General features: G+C 48.5%; 2 protein-coding genes across 2 annotated transcripts in view; one reads left to right on the top strand and one right to left on the bottom strand.

Annotated features, from left to right (window-relative positions):
- The window catches only part of cacna2d3a (calcium channel, voltage-dependent, alpha 2/delta subunit 3a), a 74,874-nt gene that overhangs the window by 42,908 nt on the left and 12,458 nt on the right, over positions 1-19,508 (top strand). The window contains exons 11-25 of the mRNA XM_076167031.1: positions 1,453-1,531; positions 3,129-3,295; positions 6,427-6,498; positions 6,760-6,840; positions 7,276-7,350; positions 8,006-8,089; positions 8,193-8,264; positions 8,830-8,891; positions 8,979-9,046; positions 9,740-9,785; positions 10,255-10,352; positions 10,448-10,541; positions 10,628-10,723; positions 10,816-10,937; positions 11,582-11,659. Of these exons, the coding sequence (XP_076023146.1) occupies positions 1,453-1,531; positions 3,129-3,295; positions 6,427-6,498; positions 6,760-6,840; positions 7,276-7,350; positions 8,006-8,089; positions 8,193-8,264; positions 8,830-8,891; positions 8,979-9,046; positions 9,740-9,785; positions 10,255-10,352; positions 10,448-10,541; positions 10,628-10,723; positions 10,816-10,937; positions 11,582-11,659 (1,294 nt within the window). The remainder of the gene's footprint in view (positions 1-1,452; positions 1,532-3,128; positions 3,296-6,426; positions 6,499-6,759; positions 6,841-7,275; positions 7,351-8,005; positions 8,090-8,192; positions 8,265-8,829; positions 8,892-8,978; positions 9,047-9,739; positions 9,786-10,254; positions 10,353-10,447; positions 10,542-10,627; positions 10,724-10,815; positions 10,938-11,581; positions 11,660-19,508) is intronic.
- On the bottom strand, positions 14,359-17,437 carry lrtm1 (leucine rich repeat transmembrane protein 1). The gene is made up of 4 exons (XM_076166178.1): positions 17,431-17,437; positions 16,020-16,410; positions 15,742-15,947; positions 14,359-14,921 (listed from the first exon to the last, which is right to left on the bottom strand). The coding sequence occupies exons 1-4, from the start codon at positions 17,435-17,437 to the stop codon at positions 14,359-14,361; spliced, it is 1,167 nt and encodes a 388-aa protein (XP_076022293.1).

Below are 19,508 nucleotides of genomic sequence, written 5' to 3'. Positions count from 1 at the left end.
GTGTTCACATGGATGAAACCTGGACCTGACCTGCTTCTTCACCTGTAAAGTACAGGAGTGCACGTTATCACCGCGATGCTTAGTAAACCCTTTTAGAGTGCGAGTGTGTATATTTGTGTAGGTGTGTTGTAGAGGTTAGAGCGTGTGCAGTGAGGTGTGTTAGAGATCGCATGCGTGCGACTCAGAGACTGGTTTCTTTTATCTGGGCTTTACTTACGTCAGCTGAGAGGCCTCGTCCATATTTAATAGTCGAGTGTTCTGCAGTGTGACCTCCCCGGCTGGAGGAAGAACACATGGCCACAGACAGAACATCCCACCCAAACACCCACAGGCCTGCACGCAGCGCTTCAATCTGTCGTGGTGTGTTCCTGTGTCACTCAGGCGGCTGTGGTTTGTGTGAATGGAGGATGATTATGGTCGAGATAATGAAAGCTGCTCAGAAATGAGTAGCGACTATACTTACCCACTGTCAGACTCTGCATTTGCATCAGATTGCATTTGACAAAAGCTCAGAAATATATTGGTATTAGAAAATGGTAGGCTGGGATTTGAGATCTGTTTTTTGTCTTTGCTGTTAATCGATTTTGAATTTATAAGGGTTTAATCCGTAGCACGCGGCAACAGGTACGATGTCATAAAAGTAAAACTCATTTTACAGAAACGGTATTTGCGTCATTTTGAGGCCCTTATGTTGAATGCAATCATCCAAAATTACATAAAGGCAATGTGCATGTATGTCTTTACACACACACGCGCACACGCACGCACACACACACACACACACACACACACACACACACACACTTGCTGTCACGGTGAAGGGAGGCAGTAAGAAATGCGGGCATGGACTCCGTGGCAGCTGTGCCCCCAGAGGCTTGCATCTGGTCCAATCTGGCAACCTACTCGACACACACATACACACACACACGTACCTGCCAACTACGCTTGCCAGAGCCAAGTGAGCTGGGAAAGAACCTGGGTTTGGCAGAGGGGAGTTGGGAGCCGTTTCTGGACGCAGCACATGGAGCTTAGGGTTTGTGTGCAGCTGCTTGTTGCTGCCATGAGGGAAAAAGCCACTTTGTTGTTTTAACAATAATGTGTTTTGTTGCCGTGAGATACTTTTCTCATGATAATATTTTACTGACATGTTTATCTTTGGCTTCTTTGACTCAAAGGAGTTGTTTTATTGGCTTATGATCTCTAGAGCTGTTAGTCCATCATTCTTCATGTCTCCAGTTAACAAAAAAGGACTTGAAATGTTTTCAGAAAAATAAAAAGCCAACATTTCCCACATGTGCATAATCATATCTATTAAACGTGGAGACAAACCTGCTAATCAAGGGCAGATAAAGGCTGAAGCTTTGGCTCTGACGGGCGGTGTTATCTCCTGCATGTTCCTATTGAAATGTGATTAAAATGACTGACGGCGACTATCTGCTTCCCTCTTCACAGGTCCGCATCTTCCCTTACCTGATCGGCCGCGAGTCCGCTTTCGCAGAGAATCTAAAATGGATGGCGTGTGCTAACAAAGGTGGGATCTCACAAAACAAACTCCTGCTCTGCTCTGCTCTGCTCTGCTCTCCTTTCTTCTCCTTTCATTTGTTTCTTTATCAGTGTCTGTATGTGAGGGCTGTGAGGCTGCTGGTTCCATCTTACACCTTCTCAAAGGCCAACCACCGTCTCTGATTCGCCACTTTCCAGCTGCTTTGCCTGTGTGTGTGTGTGTGTGTGTGTGTGTGGTCATGCTTGTCTCGGTGCATAGAGACCGCGTTCCTTCAGCTTCTATATTTAGCCGGGAGGTGGGTGACAGAGATGGTCTGGCTCCATTTCCTTGCGCTGCCTTAGATTAGACGGGCGAGCCATAGGTCACGTGAGGTGTGTGTGTCTGTGTGTGTGTGTGTGCTAGAGAGAGGAGGATCCGCCAAATTATGAGCCGTGTGTGGAGTGAAGAAGAAGTAGAAGAAGAACACCCACTTTATTTTCCCAGCAATGAGAAAGTACTCATCCAAATACATGCTTTTATATTTCATGCATTTTTTATACATACATGCTTCACACATACACGCTTAAACATACATGTTTGACACACAATGCAAATTCCATACAAATGCAAATCACACACGTCCCCAACCTGTCCAGGCCCCGCTGACCCATGTGTAAGACAGACAGGTACACAGAGCATCCATCTCTCTCTCTCTCTCTCTCTCTCTCTCTCTCTCTCTCTCTCTCTCTCTCTCTCTTTCTCTTTCTCTCCCTGAGCGAGTGTCCATTCTTCACTCGCCACCATGATGAACGGCGCCGCTACGCACAGACGGCTCGCTTCGTCTCCATGTGTCTGTGCGCTGTCACTGCGCCGTCTGGGTGGAGTAAGTTATGTTCCAGACCGGAGAGCGTCTCAAAGGGCTGAATCCTGAATCTGGCCGGATTCATGTTTAGGCCACGTTTTACTGGTTACATTAAAGATGACAGCTCTTTAGTTATCAGGGTGGAACGTGGCGTGCTGAGGTCATGGGTCTGTGCGTCGGGTCTCGTCTCCTCTTGTGTCTGGCTATAGGGAACGATGACCCCAAAATCTATTTCCTCCAGCTATGATTTTCTCCTCGGCTGCTTCGTGGTGATGGAGGATGGAAGCTTGCTGTTTCCACACACACACACACACACAATCTCTCTCTCTCTGTCTCTCTCTCCCACTTCCTGTCTTCGTGTCTTTCCTCCTTCTCTTCCCACCTCCCCTCCGCCCCGCTGCGATAACGGTGTATCCCCCCTCTCCCATTAGCATCATAATAGCGGCATCACCATCACAGGAGATGGCGTTACATTCGCTCTAAGCGGGAAAGTTCCTCCATTACATTTACATACCACTTACCCGCACCGCGCATTCTTGCTGTTTTGCTCTTACTCATACGGCACTACAGGGACGCGTTTGCCCATCTTTCACACTCACACACACACACAGAAGCATCCACGTTCCCGCTGTATCCGCTTCATCAAGCAAATATCGTCCACCTTCATCGCACTCCAGATGTAGAATCTGCGGTTTGAAAGCGAGCAGAAGCGAAATGGGGAGCGATGGCTTGGAAAGGGCAGAGCAGTGACAACTCTTCTTTCTTCTTCTTCTTCTTCGTCAGGCTACTTCACGCAGATCTCCACGCTGGCCGACGTGCAGGAGAACGTGATGGAGTACCTCCATGTGCTGAGTCGCCCAAAGGTGATCGACCAGGAGCACGACACGGTGTGGACGGAGGCCTACATCGACACCACCGTGAGTGGACATCGCTCGCCCATCTCCCACATGGTACTACACTCCAGGGACAGGAAGAGGATGATGGTAGAGATGTGTCTGTCTGTGTGTGTGTGTGTGTGTGTGTGTGTGTGTGTGTGTGTGTGTGTGTGTACATACAACATACACACACATTATTTGAACATACGGACACACACTGATGAGACACACACACACACTTATAACGATGCATTCATTCATTCAAACACACATATTAATCAATTCAATTATTTTAATTGAATATGTCTTATTTGTACGCACTTACATCTTTGAAATGAACTAAACGATCCCCTTCAGGCTCCTCCCTGTGTTTGGTCGCAGCCACTCGTCTTTCTCTCTCAGCTGTCGTCTTCGTCCCCCTTGTCTTCTCTCTTTATCCGTCTCTCTGTCCTGTTGGGTCAAAATGACACAAACTTACTTCCTCATCACACACGACACTGCTTTTTAGTGGATGTATTGACCCATAATCCTCTCCTCCTCCTCCTCTGTTCTCTCCTCTTTAATCTGATCTCTGTAGCTCCCCCAAGCTGAAAAGGTAAAAGAAATGTCTGGTTTGTGAGGGTTTGTCCACTGTTGTGTCCCGCTGTGTTCACGTGTGTAAGACCTGCTGTGTGTTCGTGCACATTTCAACGTCATGGCGTCGTTGCCGATCTCTGTGAGACGAAGGGCATAATCCCACTGCCCCTCCATGTGGCATTTCATGTGGTGGGTGTTGTGGTCGTCCTTGGATTTAGCCGATTACACACGCACACGCACACTCACACTCACACTCACACTCACACTCACTCACTCACTCACTCACTCACTCACTCACTCACTCACTCACTCACTCACTCACTCACTCACACACACACACAGACAGACTGTCTCATGTCAAAGAAGCAAAAAAGGAGACGAGGGTGTATTGTTGTCAAGGCGACGCAGGTGAAAGCACAGCTACAAGGCGTCAAAGAGCAGTCATCATCATTTTTGGCTCAGCCCTTACAAGCTACAACTCTGACCTGTGCACACACACACACACACACACACACACACACACACACACACACACCCATACTCACACACACACACACACACACACACACACACACACACACACACACACACACCCATACTCACACACACCTGGTGATGAAAGTCCCTGATAGTACAAGAAGTTAGTGGAGGCTTCTCGGTCGAGTGAGGACGGGTGATTTGTATCAGCTGTCCCTGACTGCCGCACTCTCGATCCTCCTTCTCTTCCTCCTCCCCCCGATGATCTTCCTCTTTCCTCCTCATCTCTCCTTGTTTGTCCACTTTCTCCTTCGCCTCCTCCTCTCTCTCGCCAGTTTCATCCATCATCCTCTGACTCTCATTTTGGCTTTGTATTCCCACTCCGCCCGGGATGAACTGACACGGGAGGGCAGGGACGATCGGAGGTCGAGAGAGGAAATGTGTGTGTGTGTCTGTGTGTGTTGTGAAGAGAGATTGCTATTTAAACGTTTTGATTTGACCGTTTCCGATAATTCTTGACTCAGTGATGATGTGCTGGCCATATTTTTTACAGCGTTCACTCTCGTGGCATCAATAAACTTGGTCGCCAGGGAGACGAGGGGGCTTCTGCGTCCACCGGCACACAATTTGTCACAGCAGTCCAGATTACAACATGTCCTGTGAGACGGTGAACACGGGGCAGGGCTGCGGTGTGTGTGCACTCGCTCGTATCTCAGCCCTCTGAGGGATGGAGCGTGTGTGTGTGTGTATCAGAACTCGGGGTTTTCCTCTTCACTCTCTGACCCACAGCGGGGTAAAGAACTCACACACCTCATTTGCAGTGTAGGCAGCCGCAACACAGATTCGACCCAAATTGTGTTTGAGCTCTGACCTTGGATTAGAGGTAGTAGGTTATCGTACCAGACACACACACACACACACACCCAGGGGAGATAGGTTATGTTGATGATTGAATACTTAATGATGTAGGGTTCAGTGGAGCTCCTCTCTGTCCTCACCTGGCTGAGGACAAAAGAACCCAGGTGTAAACACATTTTTGGAGAGGTCGTGACCATTGCTTTTTTTGTATGAGTTTCTGCATCCAACAGATGAATTTAAAAGCTCTAATTCTCCACGGAGCTCTAATCATCGCCTCTAATTACAGTTTTTCATCTCCAAGAGCAGCTGGGTAATTTTCACCCAAATTTACACGCATCAAAATACACACAGTCTCAGTCAGGTCGAGCGCACATACTCTCACACACTCACATTCGATGGGGGCGTTTGGCTCGGCAACAGTTGCCGGGGTCCGCGCGTTTACTGAGCGGTGATATATGATCCTACAGGCACCGGGGCTAGGAAATGGATTGGGTATTTTTAGACGATCCTCAGCTTATCCTATGATCAATCTCCTTCTCCGGCAGCTCAGTCCTCCATTGTTGTTGTGTCTTGTACTTAGTCGTGCTTTTTTTTCCCCCTCCCGGTCCCTTTGATGTTCAATAACAGCATCCCTAGTTGCCGTGACCGGTCGCCTCAGTTCGAGGCGTCCGTCCTCAGTGTCAGAGGACTGAGTGGATGCTGGTTTCCTGTTGTTAGATGTTGCTAGTGGTGGCAGAGGGAGGTGATTGGCGGCTGATTGGAGGATGTACCTGTGTTATATTTATATAGACGTTGGTTCAAATGGGTCCGAACAAAACATACATGACATCAGTCTGTGTCAATCTGACTGATTGGCGGCACAGGAGTGGAAAACAAAGTTATTGTAGCACAAACCTCCAGTCTGCTCATGACGGCCTGCAGCTTTCATCTCCAGTGGATATCAGATCCAGATACACACGCCCGCTGGGAAGATAAATATCGTAATTATTCTAGTCGTCTTTTTTTAAGAAGAGGAGAAACCAAAATCCGAACCAGTGGCGTCGCCTTTGGATGAGATTTATCCTGCATGAGATCAAAGGCAGGCTGGGATTGAGTTCAACTCTAGATAGAGTCGAGATCTGAGCCCAGAACACTCAGAGATGGTGTGTGTGTGTGTGTGTGTGTGGTTTATCGCCAGATGAGCCGTCACTCAGTGTCATGATTCCGTCTGGTGTGTGTGTGTTTGTGCGTGTGTGGATGTTTCTTGTGATGCTCCTGTTATCGTTTCTCTTCTTCTCCTTTCCGCTCTCCCTAAGTTGGAAAACAGCCAGGGTCCCATCCTGATGACCACAGTGGCGATGCCGGTGTTCAGCACCAAGAACGAGACGGTGAGTACTCCCAGAATGCAACAGAGTCCATTAATTAATTCACTCTCGCTACCAATGAATTTTCCCACTACATGTATAGATGCATAATTAATAACTCGGCAGGAATTAGGATTTGAGAGAAGTGATTTATAATTGCAAGCTTCTTATTTAATGGACAATCATTTCAGTTTAATTGAGTGTGTAGATCAGGATAGAACTACTAATTGATTGTATGTGTGTGTCTGTGTGTGTGTGTGTGTGTGTGTGTGTGTGTGTTTTCAGAGGAATCGTGGCATCTTACTCGGGGTGGTTGGGACAGACGTTCCCGTCACTGAGCTGCTGAAGACCATCCCCAAATACAAGGTGTGAGACTCACAGCCATTACAACCACCTGTCAGGGAAACAATGGAGCCCTTTGCTGGCAGTGCAAAGCATAAAGAAAATGAAAAGTTGTTGTTTTTGTCACTCTTGTCTCTCCTCTTATGTCAGCTCATCTCCTCCTTGCAGTAACTGAAGCCTAGTGGCAGATAAATCAGAGGTGTTGTTTTGATTATTCACTCCTGCTGCTGCTGGAAGCTGAGTTATGACAGGAAGATGACTCAGTATGCATCATGATGATACATTATGATAAAGCGCTACATCCCTTTATGATGAGTCCTTTCACTCTGAGACTATCTGAGGCTGAGTTCAGGACGTGAAGTTGCTATTGGAATAAACACACACGGTTAGATGCTCATTTGTAATGCATCCATTTGTCTATTCGCGTGTGTGTATGTGTGTGTGTGTCTGTATTTTCAGCTGGGCATTCACGGCTACACCTTTGCGATCACCAACAACGGCTATATCCTCACACACCCGGACCTGCGACCACTGGTGAGTATCTCTCACAGCTTTTTGTATGGATTAATGTATTCACGGGTGGCATTAGTGTGTGTGTGTGTGTGTGTGTGCGTGTGTGCTAGTCGCGTGGCGGTATGCAGATGAGACGACTGCGTTCCAGGCCTCTGCCGTGCTGTGAATAGACGGAGATACGGCTCCTGAATGGCTGTGATTAACTCCATTGTACTCGCAGGGATGATGAGAGAGAGAGGGGGGGAGAGAGAGGGGGGGGAGCAAGGCAACCTGCTTCACGTGAGGATGGGAGGTGGGAGCAGGGATGAGAGCACATGGATGAGAGCGCAGAGATGTGGAGATGGAGGGATGAGAGGAGGTGAGGGAGCAGACTGAGACAGACAGACAGATGGTTTAATCGCAGTCTAATTAAAGACGTTAATGAACAGTGTTTAACCACTAATGAGGGGTGGGAGGTTGTCCTCAATGACAGATGAATGGAGAGGGGGGGCACATAATCACACACAGCCTCCCCTCGTACACACACAAACACACAAACACGCACGGTTACCTGTGCAGTGGAATGCATTTCAATAGGATTTTGTTGTTTTAACCTTTTGCTGCATTGTGTCAAGTCACTATTGATTTTGTATTGATTTGCTCTAATGCGTTCAATAATGTCTCGGTGTGTGTCCAGTATGGGGACAACAAGAAGCGCAGGAAACCGAATTACAGCAGCGTGGACCTGTCGGAGGTGGAGTGGGAGGACAAGGATGACACGGTGAGAGGCTTTGTTGGAAATTCACTGTGTCATGTCACTTAGATAAGTGTGTGTGTGTGTGTGTGTGTGTGTGTGTGACGCTCTGTTTGCTCTGTGCCGCCAGCTGAGGAACGCTATGGTCAATCGAAAGACGGGGGCCTTCTCCATGGAGGTGAAGAAGAGCGTGGACAAGGGGGTGAGGCTGGTTCGGGGGGTGGAGACGTGGGTGTGCCGGGAGTTCAGGCTCATCTGGAGGGTCCTGCTCTGGCCGTTGGTGGTTGGCGCGGCGATGTGCAGAATTGACTTAAGGATTTTGTTTCTGATTTTGGAGTGCTTTGCATACTTGAGCGCGTGTGTGTGTGCATGCGGGCGCGCTTGTGTCTCTTATCACCACCAAACACATGTGAGCGAGAGTGAACGAGAGAGAGAGAGAGAGCGGTAGAGAGAGGTAGCGAGAGAGAGAGAAGCACTGAATCTCTTACCTATCTGTCAGCAAGTGAGAGAGGGACATTCAGGTGTGTGTGTGTGTGTGTGTGTGTGTGTGTGTGTGTGTGTGGGTGTGTCCTTGTGTACTTTTCATTTTAAAAGCTTCAGAAACAGCAGTCTGATTATTAAGCATCCAGTATGTAAAATAGCTGCATGCAATTACACACGCACATGTAAACTTTCGAGCTGTGGCCACTAGATGGCGCCAGATTACATTAAATCACACAGTATCCAGCACTTCAGCAACTCTTGTGTCTTTGTCTCGTGTGTTGCAGAAGCGAGTGCTGGTGTTGCATAACGATTATTACTACACAGACATCACGGGGACTCCCTTCAGGTAAGGGCTGAGCCGAGCGCGCGATGAAGGACCAAAGCATCCATGCACACACACCCTGAGTATGTGTGTGTTGTTTTGTCTTTTCAGTCTTGGTGTGGCGCTTTCCAGAGGCCATGGCAAGTTCTTCTTCAGAGGGAACGTCACAGTGGAAGAAGGTTGAACTTCGTCCCTTCTTTAATTTAATTTTGTTCCTTCATTTGCCTTCTTCCTCTCTCTCTTCCGCTCTCTCTCCTTTTCTCTCTCTCTCTCTCTCTCTCTCTCTCTCTCTCTCTCTCTCTCTCTCGCTCTCTCTCTCCCCCTCTCCCCGTGTCTGTGGCTCTTACTCAATTACCATCCACATTGCCGAGCCCAGCGTTTATTTTGCATGATTTCCTCCCCAATTATTTCCTCCTCCGATTTTCCCCTCCTTCTCTGTCTCTCGCGTTTATCGACAGTGAGTTGTAAAAGCCACAATTGGACAGGAAGTTAAATGTTGCTTTAGCGGCCTCTTAGGTGTGCTTTACTTGTCCGTTTCGTCTGCGTCTGGCCTTTGTGTGCGTCTATTCTAATGTCCAACCTCACGCATGTACGGTACATATTCATGTGGCGGTGAGTGTGTGTGTGGGTGAATTGTGTATTTCTTCAAACATGTCCATCTTGTGAAGCCCTCTGAGCATGACTTGGCTCTTCCTGATCTAATCAGTCCTGTCACAACCATTCAAAACACACATTTTTCACCCAGCGTGCTTGTGTGTGTGTGTGTGTGTGTGCGTAAAGAGGAATAATTTCATACGTATTCCTTTTTCTGTTATTATTATTATGATTTCATGCCAAGTGCTTTTATGAACGTAACACTTATGTTGTTACAGGGCTTCATGACTTGGAGCATCCTGATGTAGCGCTGGCAGACGAATGGTAAGTGTGTGTGTGTGTGTGTGTGTGTGTGTGTGTGTGTGTGTGTGTGTTTTACAGTATCACGCTCGTCCCTGAGTCAAGTGACATTCCAAATATAGTGTATTATATCCTAAATATACCCTGTATTTATAAAATCATTGGACTGTGAAATTTCATTGCAGTGCAGCAGTTACACCAGAGCTTTGGCCTGTGCAGGACTCTGACTTGATGGTCTGTGTCACTTGATGACTTGTGGTCACCGGGATTGGGAACTAACATCTAAACAAATTACAGCGAGGGCTTTTCATGCTCAAACTCGTAAAACAGAAACCCCTCTTTGTTTCGCGTCATATTTTATTCATTACAGCTCTCGTGCAAACTAAGAGACGGAGTAATAAACACAGAATCCAGAGCAAGATAATCGTGGATTGTGACGGAGCGTCTTGTTTTATGGGTTAAATTCTCATTGTCCTCTCTGGTCACGTGACAGGACGTACTGCAACATAGACGAGCACCCGGAGCACCGCTACCTGTCGCAGATCGAAGCCATCAAACTCCACCTCAGCGGACACGAACCCCACCTGCACTGTCCGTAAACTCTCCCCCCCCCCCTCCATCTGAAAATCGCTGCGTTCCTTCTCCTTTATTTAAACAATCAATACGTATTTGTCGATGCTGGTTAGGTGACAAGGAGCTGATTCAGGAGGTTCTGTTTGACGCCGTGGTGACCGCCCCCCTGGAGGCCTACTGGACCAGCCTGGTGCTCAATAAGTCTGAGTATGTCTGTCTGCTGTACGGTCCTGTGAGGGGTTAACGCCACAGACCCGGGATTTAAGGTTCTCATGGAGGTTTATACTACGCAGGAACTCTGATAAGGGGGTGGAGATCGCTTACCTGGGCACGAGGACGGGCTTGTCCAGAATCAACCTGTTTGTGGTGCCGGATGAACTCACCAACCAGTAAGTGGAAAGTGCTGCAGTTGTCCTTCCATGTTGTTTGCCTCGTCTACTTCCACATTTATCACATGTCTCTTCCCCCCGCCTGCTTCAAGAGACTTCCTGACAGCCGAAGACAAAGAGGGGGTGTTCAACGCCGATCACTTCCCGCTGTGGTACAAGAGGGCGGCGGAGCAAGTCCCCGGCACCTTCGTGTACTCGCTGCCCTTCAACAGCGGTGAGTCGTGGAGTTTCGCTTTTCAAAAATGAGGAAACAAACAAACAACTAAACAATCCCTCAGAGCAGCGCCCTGATTTACACACGTATTTGAAGGCCTCGTCTCTTCCACCCCTTCTCTTCCTCTTTCACCCACATCTCACGTCCTTCTCTCTGGCCTGTTGCGTCTCTACCTTCTCTTCCCCTCTCCCCTCTTATTAATTCTGGGCTGTGTTCTTGTGGACAGGCCTGATTGCTGTGGGTTGAAACAAGATACGTTCGGAAGAGGTTCAACCCTTTTCCATAGCGACTCAGCCAGAAAACACACACACACACACAAAGAGGCACCTCACACATATTCAGTGAAACTACATCTCTAAGAAATTGGTTCCTCTCCAGACGTAGAGTGTGTTCTCATCTGTCCTCGACCTCAGGCTTTCCATTAGAGCCAGCTAATACGAATGAGCTCAAAGCCTCTTATTTACTCTTCGGACTCTCCTCGGATGCACTCTGCCTCTCCGGACTGTGGCGGTGGAACGGTACTCTGTGGTTTTTTGTGTTCAATATATCTTCTCTTTTCCAATCACGCTGCGGTCAGTTTCAGAGATAATACAGAAAATTATGTAATGGCTGTGTGTCTCTCTGTGTGTGTGTGTGTGTGTCAGGATCAGAAAACAAGAGCGTTGTGTTGGCCAGCACTGCCATTCAGCTGCTAGATGAGAGGAAATCGCCGATTGCTGCAGGTAAGTGGAAGCCTTCTCTCTCTCTCTCTCTCTCTCTCTCTCTCTCTCTCTCTCTCTCTCTCTCTCTCTCTCTCTCTCTCTCTCTCTCTCTCTCTCTCTCTCTCTCTCTCTCTCTCTCTCTCTCTTCTCTCTCTCTCTCTCTCTCTCTCTCTCTCTCTCTCTCTCTCTCTCTCTCTCTCTCTCTCTCTCTCTCTCTCTCTCTCTCTCTCTCTCTCTCTCTCTCTCTCTCTCTCTCACACACACACACACATGCCTCACTTCCTCCTCTGCTGGGTTGAAACACTGCTGCCCACACTGGCTGCTCACTGTTGCCTTATGCTGGCGTCTGTTTACTCGTCCACTCATCAAAGCGGCGCTGGAGAGAAGGCAAGAGGGCAAAATAACACGCGCACGTAGGCCCAAATATATTAATAGAAACCAATTTCATAAACGCCTGACGTGCAGTGTGTGTGTTTTTCTGTGTGTGTGTGTTGGAGGCAAATTACCGCCTGGAGGATTTTGTTGCAGGTCAGGCTTGATGACTCACAGAAACCCCACAATGTCACACCCATACAGCAGCCGACTGCAACTGGCTGCAATCAGGAAGTTAGAAGGGAGAGAAAGAATTATGGGCGATTTGTTCCTCCTAAATAAAATAGACGATAAAACACCGCTAATAACGGGAGTTCAGTTTTTCCTTCCCCCCTTTTTTTTTTTGTTGCTTTTCTTGACATGACAGCAGCGGTAATTACACAGGAGAAATGTCCTCAATGAGCCAGTGAATGTGTTTGAATAGGAGGAAGAGGAGGAAGAGTTGGCCACGGCAAATGGGAGGACAAATAAGAGGAGCGATGGAAGGGCAGGGGGAGGGAAAATGACTTCACGGTGTCTGAACGCGCTGACATGAGAGCGGTGCATTGTGGGTACGTGCGAGGCCTCGGGGAACGTGTATAGTGTGTTGAAGCAGAAGGACGGGGATGGGAGAGTCTGCGTGGTGCCACAGTGCGCACACACACTAACACACACACATATCCCATCGTTTACACCAACCTTCAGTGTTATCTTGACCCCGCTCGACCCCGATCGCTTTTTATTTTTTTAAAGCATCGTTCTCTCGCTCTATGTTTAGCGGCGAGCGATCCAAATGACTAATCGGCAACGCGGCTGCTTCACGTTGACCCCTTTGTTGCAGCGGCCGCAGATGCACGATTACACGATGATTACGCCTGGCAGGTCGGAAATGATCTGAAAAGACGATTTTACGTAAGAGGAGGGCGATGGGAGGAGCCACAGAGGCTTCGGATGCAAATCCGACGCTGGGCCGGTTCAGGCCAGTTTGCAGCCGCACGCATCCCACAGAGCTGCTGGGCGGACGCTGAGCATGTACGCTAACTCAACGCGACAGGCTGATGACATCACACACCCGGGGCGATGCACGCGTCTCTGAGTGCCCCCTGTGCGTGTGTTTGTGTGTGTGTGTGTGTGTGTGTGTGTGTGTGTATGTGTGTGTGTGTGAGGCCTGTGCGGGCGTCTGTGGTCACACTCAGAGCCGCATGCTGCAAATATGATGCCAACATACATGTAAATAATAATATGTACAATTCAGTGTTAACTTCTGTTTAATATTTTGACTTTACTTCTCACCTATAAATACTGTATGGAAACATTTAGAAGGCACATTTAGGAAACGATACTACTCAGTACTTTTAATTGTACTAAGGGTTCTAATGTTTTTCTAATCAAAAGTATATTCCGATTTAATATTTCAGTTTTAAAAAATCTACCATCGGCCCCAATGACCACTAATTAGAACGCCATACGAGAGACTGTATGACTCCAAAATTACATCTGTGTGTCATTCAAAGGTTGAAGCAGCGTAATTCTTTCCCAATGACCTCACATGGGCTTTTTTTTTTCGTGCGGTTTCCTCACTCTTAGAATCCCGTCAAGTCCCGGGAAAACAACAAGGGCTGCGTTTCAACTTTTGTCGTCGTTGTTTTCATTTGATTTTTCATTATTGCTTCATTGAATCGTTTGACGTTCAAACCACACGTCAGAAAAATATCATCTAAGAAAAAACACAGTTAGTCTTTTGAAAACCTAAATTACATCATGAGGCACAGACGCTTAAATCTCTCTACACAGGTCGCATTCACACATAATAACACACACACACCAACGCTTTCCCTCACACACACACACACACACACACACACACTCGCATCCAATAATACACATAGATCACAAACACATAGCAGCTGCCTACTGTTGAATTGTAAAAAGGACCTCAGTATCATAAACAGCAATCAAAACACGACCAAGTTATGAAATCCAAAAATGTTCAGATACCAGAAGTTTACTATTTTACCTACAAACAAACACTTATAAATATATATATCGCTCTCTTACTGCCTCTGATATGCATTTCTCTGATAAATTGGAATTGATCGGTCAGAATTCTTTGGCCTGGCCCGGGAACCTGCATATGGTAAATAGGTACAGTTTCTCTTCAGTGCATAGTCAGATCCTGATGGGATTCAGCTACCCGAGTCTCAGAAATGACACACACACTCACACACACGCGCACACACACATATAAAGAATCCAGCTCTTGCTCTTTTTTTCCCACACACACATGCATGATCTCACACTAACATCCAGAGATGGTTAGATTAAAGGGTGGAGGCCCAGGTTCAGGTCCAGTTTGTTGTTCTCGTCGTCTAGGCGATGGCGTTCTCCAGCGGTTCCTTCTCGTCTGCCGTGGCGTGATCAGCTGCCGCCGCCGCAGCCAGCTCCTCGTTCCTCTTTTGCTCCCTCTGATATTTGGCCATGACGGCGGCGTACGCGCACCCGTACACGGCGGCGACCAACATCATCAGACACACGATCCCACACACGACGCCCGTGATGATCACCGTGGCGATAGCGTGGCGGAAGTTGACAGGACGCGGCTTCTGCTTGGGTTCGCACTCTGGTAGGCTCCCGCCTCCTGCTGCTCCTCCTCCCCCACCTCCAGCAGCCACACCCGCTCCTGCCACTCCCCCGCCGCCAAAGCCCTCTCCAATCACCATGGGAATGTGTAGGGCGTGGCTGGAAGGGTGGGCGTGGTTCCCGTGGGTGTGGCCGCGGAGTACCCGCTCAGATTCTAGGTGGTGTATGTTGGCAAACAGGTAGTGGTAGCTGGTGGTCATACAGGAGTGGAAGAGCTGGTATGGGACCTTCTGGAGGTCTCGGTCCTTCATGTCGTCCGGCTGGGAGCAGAGGACCTTGTCCACGGCGCCACCTTGGGGTCAGAGAGGGAGAATGAACAACACAGGAAGACTCTAGGAGAAGAAGAGGTCATCGGCATTTACGGAGTCCATTTGAAATCCCAGATCTTGTGAGCGCTTTGCCTTTTCTGGCTCCTCATTACAGAGCGTCGGCACTCACGTCAGCTGCCTTCAGTGTGTGTGGGCGTGTGTGTTGTGTGTCCTGCAAACCCTGTTTGTTATTACTCAGCCGTCTCGTTATTCACATCAAGAATGTTTCGTCACACAATCTATTCTCCCCCGATTAGCCAGTGGCATTCTATTAAACGCATGTCCATGTGTGTGAGGGCGCCTTTCACCATAATTACAATTGTAGCCGCAGAGCAAGAGAGCCAACACCACGCCGGCAGTTTGTGTGTGTGTTTAATCTAATACACGCTGGGTTTTATGTAACATGGAAATTGATCTGGCTAGTAAGTTAACTCATAATCAGCCCATACTGTCAACCTCTCTGTGTCTCTCTTTCTCTCTGTCTCTCTCTCTCACTCTGTCTCTCCCTCTCCTTCTCCCTCTCTCTCTCTATCTCTCTATCTCTCTATCTCTGTCTGTCTGTCTCTCTCTCTCTCTCTCTCTCTCTCTCTCTCTCTCTCTCTGTCTGTCTGTGTCTCTCTCTGTGTCTCACTCCCGAGTTAGTGGAAGCAACACATAAGCTAGTTGTATACAATTCAGATACGTGGTCTGTATTTATATCATCTTGTGTGAAATGGCAGTATTATCATACTTAAATATTTCCCGGATTAAAAGTGAAACTGTGGTGTTTCTCTGACCGTTACCTCTGGTCACACGTGTCCTGACCTTTGAAGATGAAGGTCTCCAGCCAGAGTTTGAGTCCGATGAGCTGGCAGTCGCACCTCCAGGGGTTCCCCCGTAGCGTGATGCTCTCCAGGTGTCCCAGGGCGTCCAGCAGCATGTGGTCTAGACGCGTCACCTTGTTGTGAGCCAACCCGAGGTAGCTCAGGTTCCTCAGGCTCTCCCCTACCACTCCATGCAAACCCCACAGGCTGATGGGGAAAAAAGGGGATAGGTCAGATTCAGTCATGAGACGTCACATGCAACGAGACCAATGTGCTCACCTGTTGTGTGAGAGATCGAGATGGGAAAGCGAGCGAATTGGGCCGAGCAGCCGCTTATCGAGCTCTCTCAGCGTGTTGTTGGCCAGGCTGAGCCGCTGCAGCGTCCTCAGACCCAGCAGAGCAGACGGCGAAATGGTGGAGATGGAGTTATTTGACAAGTCGATTATCCGGACCAAGGGTACTTCCCTGAACGCCATGGAGCCCAACCCTCGGATCCGGTTATCTTGCAGGTAGAGTTCCTGAGTGTCCGGGTGGAGTCGTCTCGGGATGTCGTAGAGGCCTCGACCCCGGCAGTCCACCACTTTGGTGTTGCCGTCGCAGGCGCACTCTTTCGGGCAGGCGTGAGCCAAGGAGAGGAGGAGGAGGAGGAGGATGGCACACTCGAGGATCGCTGTGTGGAAAGAGGTGAAGAGGTGGACGTTCAGTGAGGCATTCAAGTTTTGGAGATGCAACACACTCCTGTTGCTGTTACATAACCACACATTCACACCAAAGGATTTAGAAAAAGCTACTGCGTTCGATCTTCGTCTAATAAATCAAACACGTTGGGTTTGGGGGTCTTGAATGTTTGCGATTGTTTTCCCTGCCAACTCCCACCTCATTCATACACACGCACGCACGCACGCACACACACACACACACGCACACACACACACACACACCTCCCATCCCCTTGGCGACTTCACAAAGCCTTCTAACCTCTCACCCACACACTCCTACTCATAAATTCATACACAGCAGATATTAGGTGTCTGATTCCCTGTGAGATAACGTTCCTCGTCCATTCCTTCTGGAGCGTTGCCGCGGTATTTATAGCGCCGGACGGACGGGGTAGTAACTGGCAGGTCACACTTACAGGTCCCAAACCGACAGAAGGGACGGATAGAACTGGATCACTGTTGCTTCAGGGTTGTTAGAAGATTATGTCCTGTTGTTGAAGCAAAGCTGAGCGTGAACGGATGGCTGTTTGCACCGCCGGGTCCTTGTTTGCTAAATGATGAAGTGCATACACACACAACACACACGTGAAAATATACACACTGTACACACGTAGAACATGAGCTCAGTGGAGCGTTCCAACAGCATTTCTAGAACGAGGTCATCACATGGGAACGGCTCCTCACCTCTTGTGATCTTCCAGCACAATGTACACACAGAAAGACGCTCAGTTTGATTCAGTCGCTATTTAAATCCAAACAAAAATGTTGATTCCTTGGTTGCCGTGTGAGGCCCTCACACAGGACAGATGAAGAAGAAGAAGAGCAGCAGGGAAACACAATCCACGCATCAAAGAACAATCGTGCAGTGGGTTGTTATCCCTTGGATTGTGCCTTCATAACACACCGGGCATATGTAGACTCCCACACTCACACACACACTTGACGTTCTCCTCAGTGATGGAGCTCCTTACCTCTCATGTCGGCTCTCTGCTGAGCCTCGTGCAAGAGCACTTGTTTTGTTTTTAGTTCCCTTCTTTAGTGGTTCTTAAGTCGGCGTACGTCACTTCCATTAGCGGTCGGTCAGGATAAGATCAGCTGTCCTGGCTCTCATCTGTGGAACGCCGACGAAGCGGTCGGGAGACGAGTTAACAGAAGGGTCGAGATCAACGGTTAGAGCCCTGCGATGCCCTCAGGATCCCCCGGCGCCCTGCCTGCATGGGTATGAAACCCCATCAGAGCTCAGAGCTTACTGCCAGCCAGCCAGTCTGGGAATAGCTAGAGTTAGAGACCTGCCTCTCTCTCTCTCTCTCTCTCTCTCTCTCTCTCTCTCTCTCTCTCTCTCTCTCTCTCTCTCTCTCTCTCTCTCTCTCTCTCTCTCTCACTCTCCCTCTCCCTCTCCCTCTCTGTTATGTTCTCTCGTTCTCTCTGTACCCAGTGGAGTGTGTGTACTAGGGAGTGTGTCATCTCCCTGCAGACAGCTGTGCCTCCTATATCACCAAAACGCACCCATTCAACGTTAACATTCCGTCTCTGTGACAGAATTCGAGGAGGTAAAATTAGACGGCAGGGTCGCGTTGTCGCGCTGCACAGATACTCGCACACTTAGGCGCAGCACTGTTTAAAGCGCGGCGTGTGAGAGGATGCCTGCTGCACCGCGCGCTCAGCTGATATTATGCACGAGTCGTGGGCAGAAGGGTTGGCAGAACACGCCCCCAGCGCAGCAACACAGAATGCACTGATGCACACACACGTACACACACACAGACACACACAAACACAGAGCAGGATTTAAGCTGTTGCAATAAAAGTACACTGGATGCTTTTGGTTTGCTGACCTTGACTCCTGTTGGATTCCAGCTGACACCAGCTTACAAGCTGCAAATGAGCTCAGATTGAGAAACATAAATGCATTACTAGTGACATATAGCACACCAACACACACACACACAAGCATGCACACACACACGCACGCACGCACGCACATACCCCCACATACGTACTGTAAGATTAGCATAAATGATTCATTAAAGCATGAAAAGGCAAAGATACACACAAAGATGGTGTGTACATTTAATGTTCCATGGCAACGACATTTGAACTTTTGCCTGTATTTTAGAATAAAAAGAGCAGAACAATTTTATAATCTGAATCTGCTTGCAATGTGCAGCAACATGCTTCATGCAACCAAAGTGTTTTGTAACCCGCAGCCTATTTCGTGTGTATGTCTTTGTGTGTGTGTGTGTGCGTGTCTGTGTCTGTGTGTGTGTGTGTTTATGTGAGAGTGTTCCGTTCCGCTCATCTTCTAAAAATGTTGCTCTCACGTGTGGCTCTAATGTGACATAACCCCCCCCCCGCACTGAGGCAAATCAAACGTCACGCACACGAGGTGTTTGTGAGGCAGTCAGCATCTGTGTGAGTGTGTGTGTGTGTGTGTGTGTGTGTGAGCTGCTTCCACTGGGAATGTGAACTGGTGCACACACACTCTACTCACACGATCACATCCCATAGACACGTTCTGCATTGCATACATTGTGCTGATGAACATGATCCTTCCACGGCTCCTACATGTGTGTGTTTATGTGTGTGTGTGTGTGTGTGTGTGTGGGCTTCATCTCTCCATTGACGCTGATAGAGGATTGGTGATGATGTGAATTTGAAGTGGATTTCATGGCTCTTCATCTTTGGACTCCTAAAGCCAGCTCAGGGTTTAAATACGCTCAGGTTCTTAAACCTTACCTCAGGAAATTAAATGTTCCCACACTGCACGGAAAATTCCGGAGCATTAGCAGGAATGGACAGATTTGGGCTTCGGACATTTTGCAGGTAGCAGCCAACGACTTCCTCTCACGTGTTAGATTTGCCTTTGAATCTTCTCTCTTCTGATCTGTTGTCGTCACAGGCAGGGGTCGATCATTCCTCGTCTCCTCTTGGCGATGGAGCGTCCCCCTGCTTTTTTAAAAGCTCGGGTGCGTTTCCGCTCGAGTTGCCCAGCGTCTTAAATTAGCCTCTCCAGGTTTTCCATGTGGGTGTAGAACTGGTGGGCCCGCTG

The sequence above is a fragment of the Genypterus blacodes genome, unplaced genomic scaffold (assembly GCF_046128005.1).
Source record: "Genypterus blacodes isolate CSIRO-AG114 ecotype Tasmania unplaced genomic scaffold, CSIRO-AGI_Gbla_v1 ptg000156l_1, whole genome shotgun sequence".
Classification (NCBI taxonomy): Eukaryota; Metazoa; Chordata; class Actinopteri; order Ophidiiformes; family Ophidiidae; genus Genypterus; species Genypterus blacodes.
This window is presented reverse-complemented; position numbering and strand designations above follow the sequence as displayed.